A 20,130-nucleotide genomic window follows, 5' to 3' on the forward strand; every position below is an offset into this window, starting at 1 on the left:
TTTATATACAGTCCAGTATTAGAGTTACTGTTTAATAGTGCTATATGTTAGCACTAGTATGTTGTATGTCACAAGCAGCTTACCCAGCTTTCTGTTGTGTTGCACTACACTTCTGTGCTCAGTAGCGGGCAGTGACATCAGATACCTGTGAAGCCTCCCTGCTGTCAATCAATAGGAGATAGTACAGTATGAATGACGTTTCCAGCTGCCCCCGGCATATATCTGTGCAATAGTATCCCAGATGATTTCTCACATTCACCACCACACTTCTACAGCAAACACACACACACACACACACACACACACACACACACACACACACACACACACACACACACACACCTTTTCTTTAGAGCCTGTCTTCACTTTGATCCTGTTTTTATATTTCTTATGATTTAAAGAAATCGGAAGCAGTCTGTGTGAATAATTTAACGGTGAAAATATAAGATGATAAAATGTTACTTACACAGAGTATTTTATGTATGTTACAGTATAGCTGTCATAGAGGGGGTCAGGCTTCCCTTCATTATCATATTGTTGCCATGGCATTTCAAACTCTCTCCAGAAGGAAGCCATGGACGACAAAGAGGTGATGAGAGGTGTGAAGCTCTCCAATTCACTGGGACAGCGTACGATATCCGGGGCAGAGTAAAGAGCACAAAGGCAGATTCAGGATACTCGCTCAGAAGATGAGCGTTGTTCCCATGAGGAGAGTCCTGAATGACAAAGGTAAGACCTGCTATGCAATTTTAAACAGCCCATCATCGTGTATGCAGATTACACTAAGCCACTGTAGCCTTTTCTTCCAGTGCTGCTCTTCTTAAGTGGACTTAAGTTTTCTTCTGCAGAGCGCAGGAAACTGCTTGACACTCATTAAATCACTGCTGCTTGATATTCATTAATTTATTCCATTTGCACTGACATGGCCTTATTGGACACGTTTCTGGTCAATTCCAACTCTGTGTTTAAACATTCATGAGTGCCATAAAAGCCGATTAAACTCTGTCTGTGTTTCTCTCTATTAATCCAGTTTAATTAGAGGCTAGTGGTCCCTGCACTTTTGGATGTTAAGCCTCAAGGAAAGTGATGTCACCAAACACTTATCACCGGCTAAAACTATATCCTGCTGTAACTAATGTGCGCCTCTATTATATGGTGACAAGTTCCTATCATTTCATTACATTTCAGAGTGAAGAATTGGTTTAAGGTTAGAGGTCAGGCAAGTAGTTGTTGGAGTCAGAAAAAGACTGCAAGACAATAAATGGAAGTGGATGTAATGTCCCCTGAAATGATGGAGGCACAACTGAGTGTGTGTGTGTGTGTGTGTGTGTGTGTGTGTGTGTGTGTGTGTGTGTGTGTGTGTGTGTGTGTGTGTGTGTGTGTGTGTGTGTGTGTGTGTGTGTGTGTGTGTGAGAGTGAAGCAGCTGCACACAGATGGGTTTAGCAGGTCAGTCAGAGGTGGACCTTTGTGCAGGGTCGGACAGCGGTCCATTATTTATTCATGCTGCTGTATCTGAACGTCCACCTAATTGCACCAGGAGGAGCCCAATTACGCATAGGGGCCTACAGCGGCTCTGTCTCACATTCACAGAAAACGGGAGGTGGATCACATGTCAGCCATGACTGATGCTGTGCGTCTTATTTACATTTGCAGAGCTCGGGTTCAGCTCTGTAAACACACAGTGTTTGTGTCTGTTTATATGCGCGCTGAAACAGCAGACGCTGGCAGGAGTGCAAAACAAGAAAAGACAAATGTTGTCAGTTAGACTGGAAATTGCTTACAGAGCTTCTTGACAAGTGTTTGTTTTTGCTCTGATCACAGCAGGAAAAGGTAGCGTGTTTGTGCTGCTGTTGTTTGTGTATTTGTGTAACATGAGCACACATACATAGCGTGTGTGTTACAGTGGGCCCCGGTGAGGATGTGAACACGAGCTCTGCGATGGAGAAGGTGATCAACAAGGAGCCCTTCTCCTCCCTGCTCCCTCGACTGCAGTCATCTTCTCGTTCTACAGGTGACACCCCATCCTGAAGCTTGCACTGCTTATCTCCTATTGTAGCTATTAAATCATGTTTTTTTTTACTACATTTACCAAGCTGTAAGTTGCAAGAGAAAAATACGACTGTCACAGGAGTTTTCATGCATCCTGGGAAAACTAAATACAGCCTTACTGATTCCATAGGAATTCAGAGGGTAAATAGCAGCTACGTGCTATAAATACTAGATTAACTAACTGATCAGTAACTGTGAGCATGATCTTAGAGAATCAATTGTTGCTGCCCATCAATCTGGGAGGGATTATAATGCCGTTCCCAAACAATTTGAAGGCAGTAAATCCACAGTCCTTTGGACAGATGAGGCCACAGGGGAGAAGCTTGGCCTTAATGCACAGCACCACATTTGGAGAAAACCAAACACAGCATATCAGTAGAAACACCTCATACCAACTGTCAAGCACAGTGATGGAGTGGTGATGATTTGGGTTTGTTTTGCAGCGACAGAACCTAAGCATCTTGAGTCAACCATGGTTACACAACATGATTTAAGAGCTTGTAAAACCAGCTTTGGCAGCAACAACTTGAAGTAATACCAAAGTATTCTCGAGTTAAATGTGAGGCCATCTGTCTGACAGCTAAAGCTTGGCCATAAACGTCAATGAACTGAAGCTGTAAAGAGTGGGTCAAAGTTCCCCCACAATGATGTGAGAGACTGATAAGTCACACGGAAAACTTCAAGTAATTGCTGCCAAATTGGTTGTACAAGCTCTTGAATCATGAGGTGTAATCATGGGCCTCAGGTTGCAGTCAGCTAGTTGGGCTGTTACATGAAACAGAAAAGAAGAAGAAAGTAAATCAAACTTTATGTTCAAGTTAAAATTCTCTTTTCGGGGAGAGCCATTTTCACAGCAGACAGTCTGAATGTCATTTTGCTAATTCATCTGCATGCACTTATGGTCCATTCACATAATTGAATATTTAAAAAGTGATTTTATTGTTAGTATTAATACCTGTTGTAAAAAAAAAAAAAACAGCTGCCTTTTTTCCAATATCTATCAAACACTGACATTTTTCTCTTTGTTCATATAATCAGCACCATTCCTTGCATCCTCTCTCCAACTTCCTCATTCTTCCTCACACTCCCTCTTCCTCAGTCTATCATCCATCTGATCAGGTCTACCTACAGTCTGCAGCTATTTTCCAGCAGCTGCGTAGCAAGAAGCCAGCCAGCCATCACCAACATCTACATTATGGAGAAAAGGCGGAAACGCCGCTGCTCAGCGGTGGAGGCAAACCTGCAGAGAAGCAGGCCTACCAGCTTGCTTTTAACACACTTAAATGTAAGATTACACTGAATTTCTGAAGAGACTAATTGAGGATAACATAGCATAATTTATTGATATTTAGCTTCATGAATGCAGATGCAGTGTACTGTACATCCTGCATGGAGGGTAGTTAAACATAAAGACAGGTAGAAATTAATTTGATCCCCTCTACTGCCACCTCTGTGGACCTTAGCCACCTCCTATGCGGCATCCTTATCTCTATAATGAGTAACAGTAGAGCTGCAGCATATGTCAGCTCCAATATTAACTTTCTGAATAGCACCTTCAACTGTAGGCAGCAGATTAAATAATATATAGTGATATATTTCAGTTCTCCACGTGACTGCAAATTGCTCGCATGGAAGTGCAGCAGATGTCTGTTTGAGAGGTGATAAGAGGGTGCATGCCACGGACAGACACTCACATAAACACACTTTAAAGTGCGCATATAGTAACACTGCAAAGTTTTGCATACAGTGTTTGACCATTAAGGTGGCACAGAGTTTTTCCAGATATTGTTCTTTTCTTTTGAGATGTCTACAATGGAGGGAAACTGAATTTCTTTTGTATCTTAAAGCTGCACCATTTGGTATTTTTGCATAAACAATTTGTAAAATTCACATCATGCATCCAGTCAGACCCTCTATGACAAAACAAGAAATCATCATCCTGTTATTAACACCTGCGACAGAACCAGCTAATCTTAAAAAGCTTGTTTTTATTGCTATTAACTCCTTTAACATCTAATCCAGTATAATGTGACTAAGATCACATTTAACCTGTTCTGTTTTATGCCTGTCAGATATAAAAGAAGTTATGTCACAGCAATATTCACCTATTTGTCACATCAGCAATTAATTATAATAATCAGCTGCTCAATTAATTTAGATGCTTAATCTTTTAAGCTTTTAATCTTCCAATTCCAAATATAGTTGGAAGAAAAAACAAAATAAAAAAATAATTTATGAATAACAGAATGTATTCTCAAATTATCTTTGCATATTGGTATGAAAATACACCCCGACTTTAGCTGACACACATCATTATTCATTTTATTAGTACAATCCCACCCTGCAGTGTTGTTGGGTCTGTTGATAAACTGATATAATCACTATAATCACATTTACCAAAAAAGTTGCTAAAAGTTAAAAATGGGTAATTTTAGCCCATTGCTCAGTGGTTGCCAGGCAATGTGATGGCACCATTATACATCATCCATAATTACTTTTTTTTGGATGTAAATTAGATGTTACTGTTGTGAAATAAAACCGATACGATGCTTTTATGGGATGTTAAAGGTGTATAAATAATAAAAACAGGTCATTTCAGCCTGTTGCTAGTCAACATGACCATGACATAATATCTGATACAGGTAAGAGCCTTCAAGGACCTGTACGCTGAGTTTGGGTGCTCAGCTCCTGATGGTTGGAGAAACAGTGTTGTAAGATTAGGCAGTATGATTGTAGGAATAAAAAGTGAAATGATGCATATCAAGTGCCACAACCAAACGTGAAGCCTGGGCAGCAAAATAAAGACTTCTATGAAAAAAAAAAAGCTCACAGAAATTAATCTTCTGTGACCCGTGAGGGCACATAGAAAGCACTGAGTGTCACACCCTCAGATCAGCTTCAGCTTCCATAACAGCAGACACACTTGTGTCAAAGGAACAGACAAACTTGCACAGTGTACAAAAATCTGAAAGTCACAGCAACGTTAACACACATTGATCAGCCTCAATCTGTGCATGGGTCTGAGCCAAATGGCATGAAATTGCGCATAATGAAAGGAGGTGTCCCGTCGTTGCTGGCAACCATTTTCAGACCCAGCTGGCATCTCTAAATTTCACTGACAACATGAAGTTTACTGCATGGGACTGAAGTTCACTAAGAAAGCTGCCAGCACAAACATGTCTTAATTATTTTAGATGTGAATGTAAAACAAATTTGACAAATAATTTGGTGCTAAACATAACCAGCAAAGTTATAATCTTGATATATGTTATGGAAATGCAAATAAAAATGGGAAATCTGTGTTCCTATGAAAAGCTGAAAAGTTTTTCCAGTAAGAAATGAATTAAACATAAACGCCCAATGTAACATATGTAACATTTTGGTATGACACTAAGATGTGGTTTTTTTAAAGTTCTTTGGTCTGAAATGGGTCAGGGGTCTTACAGGCTAAATATGGTCACACTTGACTGGCAACCAATTTTGTTATGGAATGGCTATAGGTATACATCCACACAACACTCATCCAGCTACACATCTAAATGGCAAACCCCCTATATGGTGCACTATTTAGGCTGCTTCGGCCTTCCCACAGTTAGTGCACATCTGCAAGCCATTTTCCAACCCACCTCCACTCCCAGAGCGTCCTTTTTTCTGTTAATTGGTGTCACATCTGTTATCATTTCTGTGCTGTGGGGGTCTTGCTCCTGCTCTGCCTGCCTCTGACTTTTCATGTATGGTCATGTAAGCCCAGGGAGGTCTCAGAGCAGAGCCATGCTGCCTAATATATAAAATTGCTGCGGATGAAAATAGCAATATTATTTTGACTACAGTGGTCCTGACTGAAACACATTTGCATGTATCTACATGTAAATTCCTTTTTCATTGTGTGTTGCATGATGAACTTGCACAGGTCTCTGGACTGCTACAGAGCATAATACACACACCCCTTCCCTTCTTACCCAGCAACAAGAGTATTGTGTTACGGGCCCCAGGGATGGTGCCACCATAACAAAAATGAAATCCCTGCAAATACAGGTAACATTCAGGAGCAATGAAGACGCAGTGCACTCGGTTTGCCTTCCAGATTGCATCTCTTTCAGATTTCCATAAACATTAACAACATTCATGTATGCATTCCTTTCTTTCAGTTCCAGTGTCTTTACAACTCACATATGTCCATATTTCCAACAGTTATAAACATAGAAGTAGATGTGTTCACACATCAACACTCCACTATCTCCAATGTACAACCTCTCTGTGCAGGTGGAATAACAGTACACAGTTGCCCTTGCATAAGCAATGGAAAGCTACTACATGTCTATAGTGCACCTTACAGTCATTCTCAACTGTATTTAAAACAATGCTTTTAGCTGTTCCAATTTACGGTAGACACTGTATCTGTTCTGGATACTGAAACTAAGCAATTAATCACACATTCTTAACAGCATTGTGAAAATAAAACAGTCCCGTATAACATGTGAGGCATTCATACTCATTCAAACTTAAAGTGCCAAAACATCTTAAACATTTCTATTCTAAACAGTAAGGTGTGTAGGAGTACAAATATTCATCATGTAAAGCAAATAAACCTGCAGTGACACTCCTGCAAGACCACACTCGGGGCATACGACCCACAATACCGCAACGTTACCGTGACGTATTTGCCAGCGGCCTGCAGAGCCTGTCCCCTAGCTGAGGCTGCTGCAGGTCTCCAAACTGCTGCTCACCAGTGTAAAACAATGCAACTTTACAAACGTAGCATGCAGAATAACATTTTCTCCAAATGACAGACAGTGGTATCATTTTTAACCAAGTACTAACCTGCAAATACAGGTAACATTCAGGAGCAATGAAGACGCAGTGCACTCGGTTTGCCTTCCAGATTGCATCTGTTTAGCGGGCGGAAATTCACCCCCCTAAAGCAACCGGGGTGCATCTTCCCTGGAATCAACAGTTCCACCTGAGGTGTTGCTCCAATTTTACTGTCCTTCTGTATAGTCCATGTTGCCCAATAAATCAGCACAAATATTGGTCATGTTTCCCAAAAATATTTTGAGTCTTTGTCGCTGGAAATCACAGGTAAGCAAATTAAATAAATGAAACTAACAGATTAACACAAAAGTGGCCATACATTTTGGGTGTGCCACACGCTCCCCAACAAACAAAAGTGGCTCCTGACACTTGCTGTTAATAGTCCAAATTCCTTTTACCTCTTGAACCAGGTTTCAACTCCTATATGATACATATAAACACACATTACAAATCTATAACAGTATCGCATGAACAAAACCTGTCAGATGTCTTTCTCGACCTTAACAACAGTGGATACAATGATTAATTGGTGAGTAGGTGACAGGTATGGTGTGAGTGGGTTGGACTGAATACCAGTAAGATTGTGGGTACTGGCACATGTGAAATATCGGCTGTACTCCTATGGAGCCAACAACCAAACGTGGCTGATAAGTTGGCTGACCAAGGGAAGAGTAGGTCAGCATCTGGCCAGGTCGCCTCTCCCTTGTAGATCTCCTTGGCTGAGGCTGGAAGTCTGGTTGACACTCTTGAGTATTTCCCCTTGAGTTGTTTGTCTGAAGCACCTGCTGTGCTTCGTCAAGTTGGGGCTCCTCAGCAGAGAGCAAAATCTCATTTTCCTTCTCTTGCTCTATCTCTCCTACGTTCACGCTTTCAGACTCAGATTCCACAGGGGTGTGCTCCTCCAATAGATCTCCAGGTGTCTCAATGGTACTCTGTAGCCTGCTTGTGGTATCCTGCCCATACATGTCCAAATTGGCCTGCACTTGTTCTCTTGGTACCCGTAGCCAGTAACGGGGTGCCTCCCCATCCATCTCGGAATCACTTGTGTCACTGTTCTGTCTTTGTTCGACAGTTTCCAGGGGTGGATTTGACCTTCCTTTCCTCTTTTGAGGCTTATCAAGCATGGCAGACTCAGTTAGGTCTATTGGCAGATCATTAACTTGTAGTAACAAGTTTCTATGGAGGGTACGAGTGGGGTGACCCTTCTTCTCAGGACTGACTTTATAGACTGGGTTATCCCCAACCTGCTCCCTGACAATGTAAATGGCTTTCTCCCAGTATGGTTTCAGTTTGCATGGACCTCCCCTTTCTGAAAGGTTGCGAACAAGACCCCTGTCCCCGGGCTGCAGAGTCACACCTCTGTTCCGTTTGTCATAATAGCGCTTTCCTTTTGCACTTGAATGTTGGCTGTTAGTGCTGGCTATCTTGTATGCCTCAATCATTTTCTCTTTCCATCTTTTTGCATATTCACTTTGAGTGCATGTCTCATCCTCAGTTACCAATCCAAAGAGAACGTCAATAGGCAGACGTGGATGGCGGCCATACAGAAGGTAATATGGAGAGAACCCTGTTGACTCATGTTTGGTGCAGTTATATGCATGAACGACGTAAGCCAGGTGATCTTTCCAGTTTTCTCTCTCTTTCTCACCCAGTGTCCTGAGCATCTGTAGCAGAGTTCGATTGAATCTTTCTGCGGGGTTGCCCTGAGGATGGTATGGGGAAGTTCTGGAATGATTTACACCAGACAGCTGTCTGAGTGTCTTGAACAACTCATTCTCGAACTCCCGGCCCTGATCATGATGGAGCTTAGCTGGGTACCCAAATCGCAGGATGAAATCACTGAAGATTCGGTCTGCAGCTGTCTTTCCAGCCTTGTTTCTGGTGGGATACGCCTGTGCAAATCTGGTGAAGTGGTCGACTACAACCAATATGTATTCGTACCCACCTCGGCTGGTCTCAAGGTGCAGGAAGTCAATGCACACCAGCTCTAGGGGTGAGCTTGATGTAAGGCTTCCCATGGGTGCTTTGTCAGGCAATGCTGGCTTTTTTTGCTTTATGCAGCGACATCTTCTGGTGATGTATTCCTCAACCTCTCTTTTCATAAAAGGCCAATAAAAGCGGTCTCTTACTAGGCCAAGGACTCTTTCCACCCCAACATGTCCCATACTGTCATGCAGGTGTGAGAGGATAGTTGGCTTGTAGATGGCAGGCAGGACAAACTGTCGTCGCCCGGGAGTCTTCCTATAAAGAAGGCCGTCCTCCACCTGCAACCTGCTCCATTCCCGTGTCAGTTTTCTTGTGGGCTTGTCAAGTGTCCTACGTACCTCATCAGTTAGTTCTCTGTTTTTCTCCTTTAACTCTAAGATTTTACCTATTACAGGATCTTTATGCTGTTCCTTTGCAAGTTCTTTGTGACTGATTACTGAAAGTGGCTCTATGTTTGAGTGTATTTGTTTTTGTGACGTGATATTGAGGGCTGCTACCCAAGCTACATCCCCTTGTTTGGCTGTCCTAGTTCCCTCCCAAGTGGCACACACTACTTCTTCTGATAGTCTTTCTGAGCACTGATCCATAAGGACATTGATATCAAGTGGACAGCGAGAAAGGGTGTCTGCATCAATGTTCTGTTTGCCGGGCCGATACCTAATTTCAAAGTGGAAATCAGCAAGCTGCCCCACCCAGCGATGTCCCACGGCATTGAGCTTGGCCGTACTCATAACGTAAGTGAGGGGGTTGTTATCTGTGAATACAATGAAGTGGGGTGCATAGTACAAGTAATCTACAAACTTGTCACATATGGCCCACTTCAAGGCCAAGAACTCCAGTTTCCCACTGTGGAGGTGGTAATTCTGTTCAGCTGGAGTCAGGGTACGGGACCCATAACCTATCACCCTCATCTTACCATCCTGGTTTTGGTATAGTACTGCCCCGAGGCCCTGTTGAGAGGCATCTGTGTGCAGTATGAACGGGTGGTCAAAGTCTGGGTAGGCCAGCACCGGTGGGTTTGTTAGAATATCTATGAGGTGCTCCAGAACCTCTTGGTGCTGGTCATCCCATTCTACTAAAGTCCGTGAAGGAAGCTGAGGCCCCTTCATTTTCCCTCTTTTTGGCTTGGTCAGCGGTGGACTAGGTTTTGTCTGGAGTAGTCCATAGAGTGGCCTGGCTATACGGGAAAAGTCCTGTACATAAGCGCGGTAATAACTCAGAAAACCCAGCAGTCGCCTGACATCACCTACTGTTTGTGGGGTTTTCTGCTTCAGTGCCTGTACAGCTTCAAGATCTTTTGGGTCTACCCTCACCCCATCTGCAGACACCAGGCGGCCAACATACCTGACCTCCTTGCGGAGTAGCTCACATTTCTCAGGCCTGAGTTTAACCCCATGTTGTTTCAGAGCTTGGAGTACACGCCGCAGGACCTCAACATGCTCCTCAAAAGACCTGGAGAAACAGAGTACATCATCCAAATACGGGATGCAACACTCATCTCTGAGTGTATCCAGCATTTCCTCCATACTTCTTTGGAAGGCTGCTGGCGCGTTAGACAGGCCAAAAGGGATCCTAACCCATTCATACAAACCCCATGGGGTTGTGAATGCAGTCAGATGTCTGGACCCCTCAGCGATGAAGCCCTGGTGGTAAGCTTTGCCCTGGTCTAAGATGGAAAACCATCTATAGCCCCCCAGTGAGTCAATCAGGTCCTGGATGCGGGGAAGAGGGTGCCGATCTGGCACAGTCTTTTTGTTGAGGAGCCTGTAATCAATGCAGAGGCGCAATGATCCATCTTTCTTCCTCACGCAAACAATAGGTGCAGCATATGGTGAGTGTGATTTAATAATCCAGCCTTTCACCAGCAGCTCCTGGATATACTCTTTGACTTCCCTATACAATGGCTTTGGGATTGATGCATAAGCCTTTTGGACAGGGGTTTCGTCTCTGAGTCTAACTGACATCTGGAGAGAGGGAATACAGCCAATGTCACTGCTGTCCCGAGCAAATACAGTTGACTCCTCATAAAGTACTTTCTCAACTATTTCTCGTTGGTCTGAACTGAGGTGACTGAGGTCAACCGGTGGTTGCCACAGGTCATTAGGGGGAGTGCTAGGGGAAGCAACATTAACTTCAGCCGTTACTACACCGGCTGGTGATGGCCTCCCACATTGCACATTCTGCTTGCCTAGTTCGAGAATCTTGACTACATGCTGGATGGAGCCAAGTTGAGACCTTTTTGGCAGGATGATTTCCTGCTTAGTGTGGTTAGAGATTGGCACTTTAACAAATGGTTGCCGGCTATCACTGATTTCTAGTAGACCCTCTCCAACACTAAGCTGTTCGAGGATGGAACTCTCTTCCGGTGGTTCATACAGGACCACAGGATTGGAAATATCAAAGGTAGGTGGTACTTTACATCGCACACGCACCGTTTTACCAGGTGGGAGATTGATATTTTCCCTACCTACTCGAATGGCAGCCATACTGTAATTTGGCTCTTTCTGAACACTGATGAAGTTGACCATGGCCCTAGCCTGCTCTTCCTCTACTCCTAGGGCTTTGCTGAGGAGGCTAAGGATCATAGTTTGTGCGTCTGCATCAGTTTGCTGGTTATTTACCATCCCCTGGAGAACATTGGCTCCCAGTAGTGGCTGGGGAAGCGGGATCTGGCTAACAAGGAAGGGGACTTCCATTGTGAGGTTGGGGTCAACATTCCCTGGGAGATTGACTGCTAGCTCCACCCACCCATCATATGGGATGGACTGGCCATTTGCTGCACACAAGTCAAAGCGTTCCCCAGGCTCCAGGAGCTCTTGGAGAGGCCTTACTGCATTTTGAGGGATGAATGCCTCCTTCCAGGCTCTATCAATGATGCTTACTTGTGAACCAGTATCAAATAGTACTGAGACAGCAAAGCCATTGAGAAAACAATTAATCAGACTCTTTCTACCAATTAGTGGCACTGTGCGCACTGTACTGTTACTAGCAGCTTGTGTCTTAAGAGGGCATGAATGTCTTGTTTTTTTGCTATGTTTCTTTCCATTCCGATGTCTCTGTTTGTGGGTGGCCATTACTGAGCGGGACTGAGACTGTGGAATGGCCTCTGTCTGTCCCTCAACAGAGACCGACTCCCGTTTCCCGACTGTTTGGGTCTTTTCAGACAGCCAACTGCTCTATGCCCGGGGTCCCCACACAAAAAACAGTGGTTACAGTTCTCTGAGCCTTGCTGCATGCAGTTGGTGCAGCTGAATATTTTACCTCTCCTCACAACAGAGGGCTGACTTGGTGGAGGAGTGGGTGCTTGGTGAGCAAGAGGCTGGGTAGTATGCAACTTGTCTTGGTCTGCTGTTTGGGTAGGTACAGCTTTTGAGTGGGTTGCTGTCTGTTGGTCCATTAGAGTTGCGACCATGTTAGCTAAAGCCTCTACTTGTACACTGAGCTGCTGTATCATCTCACTACCACCCTGGTCTACGGTCCCCTCTCTTTCTTCCACTTGGATACTGTGTGCATGTGTTGTTTTTTGACGGGGAGCATGGCCTAGCCTACGCTGATGTTCATTTTCATCACTCATCATTTTTGTAACCTGGCTGAGAATCTCCTCATCGGTGACTTCGCTGTTTGAGAGAAGCGGTCTCAGCTGTTGTCTGATGTCAGTGTGCTTTGCGCACAAACCCTGATAGATGCTGTGAAGAAATACTCCCTGAATAGTCCTGTGGTCATAGCGAATGTCTGTACTGGCCTGTTTTGACTGGAAAAGGATCTTCTGTTTGAGCCCAATCATACGGTACAGAAACTGTTGGGGGGTTTCTTGGTCATTCTGTTTTGCACACATTAGTTCTTGGAACAATTCAGTACTGGCCTTTTCGCCCAAGTGTGATCGGAGGAAGCTCTTGATTTCACTGATGGTGATTTCCTCTTTGTTGATGAGCATGTCCTTGAAGACACCTGGCTTCACTATCCTCAGTACACCTCGGATTACCTCAGCATCTGTAAAACCCTCTCTGATTCCTTCATCAATCTGTTTGCACATGCTGCTGTAAGTTATGTCAGAGTTGTGGTCCCCAATCTGTCCACCGTGTACCTTAAATTCCCTCCGCTGGAGGTAAGAGAGGTCCTTTATGGAAACCATCCTCTCACTGGCTACATGTGATGGAGTATGACATAATGTAGCACGTGATGCTGTGTCATGTGTACTGTGCACCTCACTGGGTTGTGGGTTACTCCAAGTTCCAAACTGCTGTGGCTGCTTACCCAGCTCACCTCGTGTGATTCTAGCCTGGGTTAAGCTTTGATTGGTGTTGGGTGTCTGTGCACCAAAGTCAGTGTGCTGTAGAGCATCAGTAACTGGTGGTGACTGATGGGAGGCAGCATGTGTGAGTGTGGTGCACTCTACTGTCTTAGCGGGTACATTAACATTGTCCTGTGACTGTGCAACCTTATGCACTATGTTAAGCAAATCACGATTTTCAATTATGCTGCACAACATATCATTTAACGCTAGCAGCTGACTCATTCCTTCATCTTCAGATTGTAACAAGGCATCAGACTGCATATATTTAATAATGCATTCCACACAACCTTCTTCATCAGTGGGTTCTAACTCATCACCTGGATAGTCAGTTGCAATGTCTCTTGCTAGCTGGTAGGCTTCCCCACCTGAAAGCTTATACAGGTTCTTTTTGATGCTCCAAACCAGCTCCTTGCGTGCTGTTGACATGATGTGCTTCCACTGGTGAGACACAGCAGTGCAGTTCCCTTGGCAGAACGAAGATCCTCGCCTGAATCTTGGCTTCCCCTCACGGACACTCACCAGCTGTCGTCTTGGCTACAGCAACGTCACCTCGCGTTGGCCTGATGGTTCTGATATCTCTGGACCCTCTTCCGTCGACGAGTCTATTGGAAGTGGATCCCGGACGAGCCCCCACAATTTGTTACGGGCCCCAGGGATGGTGCCACCATAACAAAAATGAAATCCCTGCAAATACAGGTAACATTCAGGAGCAATGAAGACGCAGTGCACTCGGTTTGCCTTCCAGATTGCATCTCTTTCAGATTTCCATAAACATTAACAACATTCATGTATGCATTCCTTTCTTTCAGTTCCAGTGTCTTTACAACTCACATATGTCCATATTTCCAACAGTTATAAACATAGAAGTAGATGTGTTCACACATCAACACTCCACTATCTCCAATGTACAACCTCTCTGTGCAGGTGGAATAACAGTACACAGTTGCCCTTGCATAAGCAATGGAAAGCTACTACATGTCTATAGTGCACCTTACAGTCATTCTCAACTGTATTTAAAACAATGCTTTTAGCTGTTCCAATTTACGGTAGACACTGTATCTGTTCTGGATACTGAAACTAAGCAATTAATCACACATTCTTAACAGCATTGTGAAAATAAAACAGTCCCGTATAACATGTGAGGCATTCATACTCATTCAAACTTAAAGTGCCAAAACATCTTAAACATTTCTATTCTAAACAGTAAGGTGTGTAGGAGTACAAATATTCATCATGTAAAGCAAATAAACCTGCAGTGACACTCCTGCAAGACCACACTCGGGGCATACGACCCACAATACCGCAACGTTACCGTGACGTATTTGCCAGCGGCCTGCAGAGCCTGTCCCCTAGCTGAGGCTGCTGCAGGTCTCCAAACTGCTGCTCACCAGTGTAAAACAATGCAACTTTACAAACGTAGCATGCAGAATAACATTTTCTCCAAATGACAGACAGTGGTATCATTTTTAACCAAGTACTAACCTGCAAATACAGGTAACATTCAGGAGCAATGAAGACGCAGTGCACTCGGTTTGCCTTCCAGATTGCATCTGTTTAGCGGGCGGAAATTCACCCCCCTAAAGCAACCGGGGTGCATCTTCCCTGGAATCAACAGTTCCACCTGAGGTGTTGCTCCAATTTTACTGTCCTTCTGTATAGTCCATGTTGCCCAATAAATCAGCACAAATATTGGTCATGTTTCCCAAAAATATTTTGAGTCTTTGTCGCTGGAAATCACAGGTAAGCAAATTAAATAAATGAAACTAACAGATTAACACAAAAGTGGCCATACATTTTGGGTGTGCCACAATTGCAAGGGGCAAACAGTCAGGGTTGCCAGGCTGCTTTTGAAGTGTTGCTGCATGTTGCATTTTTCATCCATTGGTTGGAAAAAAAAAAAAAAAATCTTCTTTAGGATGAAAATTAAATGAATATCTATAAATGAAAATCAGTATTTTAAAGAAATTTATTTCTTCATACTGAAATCCTACAGGAACCGACTCCACACACACACACACACACACACCCCAACTTGCAACATACTAAGACACAAAAACAAACACAATGTGTGCAGTAACGCTCTCTACCACCTCAAAGCTCGCTATACTAAATCTGGGTATTGGCCTCGGTTTTCTCACACAAATCTGGGACTGCACAGAGGTGGGAAGTAACGAAGTACAAATACTTCGTTACTGTACTTAAGTAGATTTTTCAGGTATCTGTACTTTACTTAAGTATTTATTTTTCTGAGTACTTTTTACTTTTACTCCCTACATTTTTACACAAGTATCTGTACTTTCTACTTCTTACATTTTCAAACAGACTCGTTACTTTTTAACACGTCAGAGAGAAGTTTGCGTTTCCGGTCAGTGCGCCGTCAAACATAAAACGATCTGAGCCTAAATGGAGGAATAATAACAGATAAGAGACAATCGTACTGGCGTATCCTCCATCATCGGGGCTTATCTCGTACAAAGGGATTAAATACACAAACCCATATAATTAATGTCTCATTTACAGCGCTATAATCAGGGGTCACAGCGGGCCGGACCGAGTCCGTAAGTTGCGCTGCGACACATAAACAGCTTAGCTAGCGCTACTGAAGAGGAGCGAGCATGAAGGGAGTAACGTGTGGCAGGTAAATGCAGCGTTTCTAAATGCTCAACAAATATCAGCAAACACACAAAGTGTGTGCAGTTTGTCACACAGTGTGTCTGCTAGCTAAAAGAAGAGCTGCTGTATTTCAGGGAGAGCAAAGAGAGAGAAGTTCACTCAGAGATGGAGAAAGAGGACAGGAGAGGACGAAGAGAGGTTAGATTTAAAGGTAAGGACTGGAAAACAAACTGAAGTATGCCGACTTTGTGTTATTCAAAGATTCTATGAAAATATTGCAGTTTAGTGTGTAATAAACAGGTTAGCTTGTTGTACTGTATTTACAGTAAAGTTCTGTGTTGGTGCACAGAGGCTGTGTTGATGGTCAGAGTTACAGGTTACATCAGTGCAGCAGAGATGAGTTTGAATCAAAGCTGCTGATGCTGAGATTCATTCACTGAATCCAACATTTCTACAGCCTGTATGCTGTCAGTGTAGGGGATGGAGATCAGCTCAGAGAGCTGTGAAATACTGGGTTACATCTTTGTGAGTTCAGTTCATCCACACAGAGCAGTAAACCTCAGAGCAGCAGCAGCAGGCCAGCTGATCACAGCCTGCACACCAACATCATTTACTGGAGCTCTCAATAGAAAGCTGTGATTCTTCTCCCCATGCAGAGCCACTACAGCTGATCTTAGGGTTCCTCCACCTTCTGAATCCCACTGTAACCCCTGAGTATCCTCATGTTGGTGTTTAGGTGGAGGCACAGTCACCCTCTGCTATGGAGGACACAGAGAATAGAGCTGTGTTTAAATTCCCTTTCACAGTTTGTGATTCAAGCTGAGTACATTCATTAGGATTAAAATTTAGATTGGAATAACGTTTGTATTCTCATGTAATATTATTTTATATTATTACAATAATGTATAATAAGGTTCGGTTAGTTTTACACAAAAATAGTAGGTAGAAACGTCCTCCAAAGAACTACTTTTACTTAATTACTTTGAGTACATTTCAGAGCCTGTACTTTTTTACTTTTACTTAAGTAGAGAAGTTGAACCAGTACTTCGACTTTTACTAAAGTATTTTTTAACATAAGTACTTGTACTTCTACTTAAGTACAGAATGTCAGTACTTTTGCCACCTCTGGGACTGCAAACAGCAGACAGGCGCAATTTGCAACGAGCTAATAAACATAACAGCATTTCGCAGCTTATGAGTGAGATATTCTCTCAGGAGCTCGTGGAGACCAAAATGGACTTAAAAGAGATAAATCTGGACCTACCTTTGTCAGCTAATCGGAGGTATGACACCAAATGAACGCTAAAATTCCTGCAGCTGTTTTTTTTTTTTTAATTAATAGGGCCCAGTTTGTTACCATATGGAGCTCAACAGTTACCGCCCACTGTTTTAATGGCAGAAGTGAATTTCTGGAACATCTAAAGAACAAAAATCTAAACTAATTCCAGCCTTCTCAAATGTAACCCATAGTGTTGTATAATAGTTTTTTTATTGCGTGTATGAAATAGAGACTAGTTATCGAAATGTTACACAATGACCTGACCTTCACGAACTTACATTTCACGGTAACACTAACAGGGACCTCCACCAATTACAGATGTCACTTTTTCAATTTAGGATTGGCAGTTAGAGTACGTCTTTTCTGTTACATCGCAAATAAAACGCATGCTTGTGAAAACAAGGCTGATATAATACAGGCCTGTATTATGGCATACATTATGGCTTACAGTCCCTATGGAGGATATAAACTGGAGTGTTACTTTTTTTTTTTTTTTCCCCTCATAGTGAGTCTGGAACCTCACCTGTGAGCTCCAATTAGATACTTTGAATGTTGTTTTTTTCTGCTGCCTCCATATGTCCAAAAAGACAGAGCGTTTTTTCCCCCCTCTCTTTTTTTGTTAAATTAAGCATGAACACCCATTTCCAGAAATAATTTCTATGTTACCCTGAATCAATTCTTGGCAGCAGGGACAGATGGAAGAACTTGACTTCATCCCAGGCCACTGTTATTTAGAACTGCTACCATAATCATAATTTCTACAGTATTGTGCAAAAGTCTCAAACCTCCCCTCATTATCATGCTCCAAAAGGACCCAGATACAAGACTCACACGTTAAACAAAAACTAACTTTTAATTAGGTTAAGTGTGGCAGGTCAAACTCTAGAACAGGAACTCAAGGGGACAGACACTCTGATAAAGGGCAAAAGGAAACCTGATGCTATAAATACACAGAACAGTGATGAGTGAGGAGTGGATGCACCTGGGGAACTAGACACACCTGAACTAAATCGACAGGAAGCATGTCTAAAAGTGCAAGGGGCACATGACTATCAAAATAAAACAGGATGTAAATCAACAGAGAAACAAAAAGTGAACCTAAAGGCATTACTGTAATTACAAAAACAGGAAAAAGAACTAAGAGGTGTTAGAATGTAAATGTTAGATATATGTTAGATGTTAGAAATAAACTAAGATCTAAATAACAATATTTTATATTTTGCTAAAACGGGAAATGCATGCAGTGATTTATTGAAATGTGCAAACATACACAGTAATACAATATATAAGGCAAAAACAGAGTTTGTACAAAGACAAAGAGCCTGTCTGAACCTGAGTTTTCAAGGTCTGCTAAGGCCTCAGGTGCACCCTCAAAAACTCTCCAGGAATACACCAATCAATGCACATACTAATTTACAGAGAGAGGCACTGACTTACAAAACAAATAGCCTGCATCTTGTAAACAGAGATACACAGCAAGCCTAAGGCTTTCTGTTTAGTGCTTTTAATTTTTAATTTAACTGATTGGCACTGCAGCATTTCTTGTTTATTCTTCCCCTCTCTCTCTTCTACCTCTTTTTTTCTATCCATTACACCAGAGGGCTTGTTTCTGACTTCATGTGTAGAGAAGCAAATAGAGACCTCGTGCCTTGTTGAGAGAGAGAGGGAGTCGTAACTCTGAGGCTTCTTAGAGATTGTGGGTTATTAAGTTAATATAACACACGGTTGGTTATCTTGATTGTTATCATCTTGGTTCAGTTGGAGCCAGACATGGAAAAAAGAAGCATATCTTGAATATCAGCAAACAAGTCAGAGAATATGAATATTCCTACTTAGATGGAAACTATCATTTAGATTTCTCTTAAGTCTTTAAAATTCGACCAGTGTTTTCTTGCCTTTGTTCATTAACAGCTTTATTTTCCTCCTAGATCAAGATTTACTCGAGGACATCATCGCTGACAGCTGCTTCCACACTTCTCAGCATATTGTGAGTCCCACCAGATTTGACATTTGGGTGTTTACAAACTCAAATCTGATTAAAAAAAACACACACACACATGCACACACACACACACACACTGAGTGTGAAACAGTCTGGGAGTTGCCTGTCTTCAAATGAAGTGTTTGTGGCCGTATGAGTGTACTCCATCAGAATATTGTAAAATGATGGTGAGGGAGGGAGGCAGGGACCCAGTTAAAGGCCATTTGTATTCAGATGTGTACATGGTCTGGGTGGTTATAGGTGGCAAGTGATACACACAGGGGAAAGGCAGACACACTCTCTCCGACTGGGAACCATAAATTACATTGTGAAACACTGCATTGTGACACATACAAGAATAAGAGACACACTCAGCTGTGTGGTTCTGTGTGGAAATGATAAGTTGAGGGAAATGAAGAGAATAGGCTGAGGCCGTCAGTCTGCAAGTGTGACTATAAAACCACCACGCAGCTCTTTATAATTCAACACACATCCTTACTGCAACGTACATATTCTAACTCCCGTACACACACGTACACACACACACCCTGAGAAAAGAAATGTGTGTGTATGCCCATAGGGAAGGGTGCACAAAGATCATTTTTACTTTTCTCTTTGGTGGTTATACAGTGCTTAAAAAAATTAAAGGAATACTTTGAAAACACATCAGATCTCAATGGAGGAAAAAAATATGATGGATATCTATACTGTTATGGACTGGGTAATGTGTTATAACCTACAAAGGGCCGAATTCAAAGACACCCTGAAAATCAAAGTAAAAATAATGCAGCAGGCTAGTCCATTTTGCAGAAATTTCATTGCAGCAACTCAACATGCACCAGGAGGAAAAGAGGACATACTGCACCAGCGTACAATCTGACAGTGGGTCCAGGGATTTTATGCCAATACCTAATAGCAGTTAGGGTGCTGTTGCCTAGCCTGTAGAGGCCTGTGTGTCCCTCCATGTATATGCCTTCCCAGACCTTCACTGACCCACCACCAAACTGGTCATAATGTTCTCCACGGCTTCTCCAGACCCTTTCACATCTGTCACATGTGCTCAGTGTGAACCTGATCACAGGGCGCCAGTGGTGGATCTGCCAATTCTGATATTA

The 20,130-nt window shown here is 42.9% G+C and overlaps 1 protein-coding gene across 1 annotated transcript in view; it reads left to right on the forward strand.

The window, feature by feature from the left end:
- The first annotated feature begins 689 nt into the window (after positions 1-689).
- Positions 690-20,130, forward strand: part of LOC115778841 (putative methyltransferase NSUN7) — a 37,145-nt gene continuing 17,704 nt past the window's right edge. The window contains exons 1-4 of the mRNA XM_030727196.1: positions 690-729; positions 1,905-2,012; positions 3,150-3,335; positions 18,963-19,021. Coding sequence (XP_030583056.1) covers positions 690-729; positions 1,905-2,012; positions 3,150-3,335; positions 18,963-19,021 — 393 coding nt within the window. The remainder of the gene's footprint in view (positions 730-1,904; positions 2,013-3,149; positions 3,336-18,962; positions 19,022-20,130) is intronic.

This window comes from Archocentrus centrarchus, chromosome 1 (genome assembly GCF_007364275.1).
Source record: "Archocentrus centrarchus isolate MPI-CPG fArcCen1 chromosome 1, fArcCen1, whole genome shotgun sequence".
Taxonomy (NCBI): domain Eukaryota; kingdom Metazoa; phylum Chordata; class Actinopteri; order Cichliformes; family Cichlidae; genus Archocentrus; species Archocentrus centrarchus.